At 35.4% G+C, this 3,190-nt stretch overlaps 1 protein-coding gene across 2 annotated transcripts in view; it reads right to left on the bottom strand.

The window, feature by feature from the left end:
- The window catches only part of LOC111451444 (phosphatidylinositol 4-kinase alpha 1-like), a 17,640-nt gene that overhangs the window by 2,672 nt on the left and 11,778 nt on the right, over nucleotides 1–3,190 (bottom strand). For both annotated transcript variants that reach the window (XM_023091876.1, XM_023091875.1), the window contains exons 15-20: nucleotides 2,711–2,891; nucleotides 2,423–2,556; nucleotides 2,153–2,306; nucleotides 1,473–1,739; nucleotides 1,202–1,279; nucleotides 212–262 (exon numbers count right to left, since the gene is read on the bottom strand). In XM_023091876.1, coding sequence (XP_022947644.1) covers nucleotides 212–262; nucleotides 1,202–1,279; nucleotides 1,473–1,739; nucleotides 2,153–2,306; nucleotides 2,423–2,556; nucleotides 2,711–2,891 — 865 coding nt within the window. The remainder of the gene's footprint in view (nucleotides 1–211; nucleotides 263–1,201; nucleotides 1,280–1,472; nucleotides 1,740–2,152; nucleotides 2,307–2,422; nucleotides 2,557–2,710; nucleotides 2,892–3,190) is intronic.

A 3,190-nucleotide genomic window follows, 5' to 3' on the forward strand; every position in this document is an offset into this window, starting at 1 on the left:
AAAAAAAAAAAAAAAAAAAAAAAAAAAAAAAAAAAAAAAAAAAAAAAAAACATATCTAATTGCATTATGAGTATGGCAAACTTGTCATGTAACATGAAGAAGGTATCTAGTTTGAACTGTGAATACCCCAGAAAATCCAAAAATTACGAAGTGGTCGATATTTGACATTAAACCTGAAGACAAATATGTCACATAGCATAAAGAAACATACCTTTCCCACGGTGGCATCTTTCCCCGCCGTCTCTGGCTCACAAGTCTCACCCTGCAGGTCAAATAGTACAAGATTTAAACAATGGAAACAGATTATTCACCATACACTAAATCATTGCGATAAACCACCAACATGCTTTGACTTCACAGGGCACAAGGAGGAGAAAAAGTAGAGGAAATTACATCACTAATTGGCAATGTAAGAACCCAATGCAGATTGCTTCTTTGGTAATATAATTTTCTTTCAAAAGGAAAAGTTATTCTGTGGCTTATCAAAGAGTTGAGCTAACAAAGAAAGAAAAGGAAGGCTTTTTGATAACAAATTTATAGCTTATCGAATATAACAAGGCGAGAATGATCAAATGACATCCATCCACTCAATTTTTCTGTCGTCTAGGTGCAACAACTCAAACTTTTCATTTCTCCTAGCTGCATAATGCTGTAGGATCAATGTTCTAGAGTACTAACCTTCCACCCTAGTTCGTGAAGGATAAAATTATGGTAGAACTAGGGTTGTTGGACTGCAGCTTAAAATTCATTGAAAATAAGGAGAACTAGAGGTTTAAATACAATGGTTTTGTGCGCCAAGGGTAAAGCTAATGCTACAGTCCCTCTTCATCTTGAGTGGGAGTACTGATAAGTCAGCAAGTAACCAATATGTTTCACCCATACTAGGAATAAAAGGAAGGAGCAAGAAGTCTACGCAAAGGCATACAAGTGTAATTACTAATTGTTTCATCCATTACTCATCAGGAATGAAAATTTTGGCTTCGAGCATGAAATGATTTGCTGAGGTTTGAGCCCTTGTGAATAAAAAGATGAGTTTACGTGAGTGAATTTCACATAAATTCATTTATTTGGAGTGAACAAACCTCGAATTCATATTCAATTCAGTTAAGTAGTCGAAGTAAAAGAGAGAATAAAATGCCGCATAAGAGGTCAAGAATAATAACAAGAACAGTCACTAGCATTGCTGAAGTGTTTTTCAAACCTGTAGATGCCAAATAAGAATATGTGAAAATATATCACTTCTCTGAGCTGCTCTAAGCAAGTATCCTTCCACTAATTTCTGCAAAATGAGAGAATTAAACTAAAAAAAAACCCCGATAAACATGCACGACAAAGATGTTTTGGTTCGAGGTGCTAAGCAAACTGGAATTAGATGAAGTGTAGACCATACACAAAGTTTGCTAAATCATGAAGACAGTTAGACGAGCAAATTGCCAATGAAATAATATCGGGACTCTCGGTTTAAAACTCACTCCATCATCGTGCCGCAGAGCTTGAACTAGCTGTGGCATGAAGAAGGTTACTCGTTCTGGTGGATATGATTCCAAAACCCTAAGCACGTAAGCCATAACACGTGGATGCCCCTTATATGAAGGAGCAATGAACTCGATGGCTTGCACAATTGAACATGCAGCCCAATGAGGTAATTGTTGTAAAAGCACTGAATTTTCATCAACAGCCTTCGGGGAGACAAAATATGGCAATGCTTCAGGTATGGAACGGATGTCCAATATGTGAGACTGCAAGGCAAACCCAAAACATTTTCACTCGGGTAAATACCCAGTCAACAAGTCAGGGTTATAACAGAGAATAATTAACTAAAAAATTGGAGAACTAGAAAATTGGCGACTTGTAAGCAGCAGATTGGCAAGAGAGTATCTTGAACTTTTAACATAAAGATCAAACAAGTCACCAAGTAAGCACTAGCTGCAGGATAAGTAACAAGTCACCAAGTAAGCACTTCAGAAAGTTCTATATCCTGAAAGAAGCACAACCTCTAAAATTGATATTGATATATTATGGTTATGATCCCGAGGAAAATGATAAGTAATAATCATTCTCATTTGATTTCAAAATGTGAAATTAGGAAAATATATCTTCAATATCTGAAAATCAATTTGGATACTAAGATATGAGTGGCAAAAGAAATTACCTGTACTTGATGAGACACTTCAGACCGTAGTGCTACATTAGCTGGAAATCTTGAAACTAGAGAAAATGCAATTCGCGGATCAACAGAGTAGGCAGTCCTAGCATATTCAATCCACTTCTCTGAGCTTATTTTTGGCCGTAAGGATGTAGTTTCCCTATAAAAGTATAAAATAAAATTAAACCATTGATGCTCATTCAACTAATAGATACAAGCACTTCATTATGTCATTTAAGCAAAATGGAAATTTTGCAAACTAGGATTAGACATCACTTGGTGTTAACTGGGTTGGCCCAAACTTCTAGCCTATCTGCTTCATGCTGGCATAGCATCAACAGTAGTTGCCTCCGTTTTTCTCTGCCCACAGCATAATTATCCATCGGACCCCAGACTGGATGACAAAAGCTCTGCAGATATTTAGATACTCCTTTTAAACAATTACTGGACCTCGTAAAACCAGTTACAATAGCATGCATAAAAGAGAAATTTTAGGGGTTTTAGAAATCTTAAAGGGCATGCTCATTAGCAGAATAACATACATTGCAAATACAACAGTCTTACCTGGTCAGCCGAGTTCCCATTCTCACGTACTTGTCCTTTTACATCTATTTGTGAACCATCTTTAAGGGAATTTGATAGGTACTGAGCAAACAAAGCAACAGATTGAGCCTCACTCTGGGCAAAGTTCGAACTGTTTATATCATGCCATTCAGGTTCAAAAGAAAACCACCCTAAAGATGCCCTGAAACATGTACCAATCAGAATATCAACTTTAAAGAGAGCAAAAAATAATTCTAAGTTTACTTCAACGGAAAAGCTATAAAATGCAAGTTCTTTCATGTTGAGATGCAAGACGTGGCCAAGATGAACAGCAAGCAATGTAGAAAAATAGGTACAGTTGAAAATTCAAGTAATTTTATTAATTACAATTATAACAAAAAACAGCGTAAGAGTTATAGTTGAGTTTTTTTTTTTTTTTTTTTTTTTTTTTTTTTTTTTTTTTTTTTTTTTTTTTTTTTTTTTTTTTTTTTTTTTTTTTTT

Source organism: Cucurbita moschata, unplaced genomic scaffold (genome assembly GCF_002738365.1).
Source record: "Cucurbita moschata cultivar Rifu unplaced genomic scaffold, Cmos_1.0 Cmo_Scf00013, whole genome shotgun sequence".
Lineage (NCBI taxonomy): Eukaryota > Viridiplantae > Streptophyta > Magnoliopsida > Cucurbitales > Cucurbitaceae > Cucurbita > Cucurbita moschata.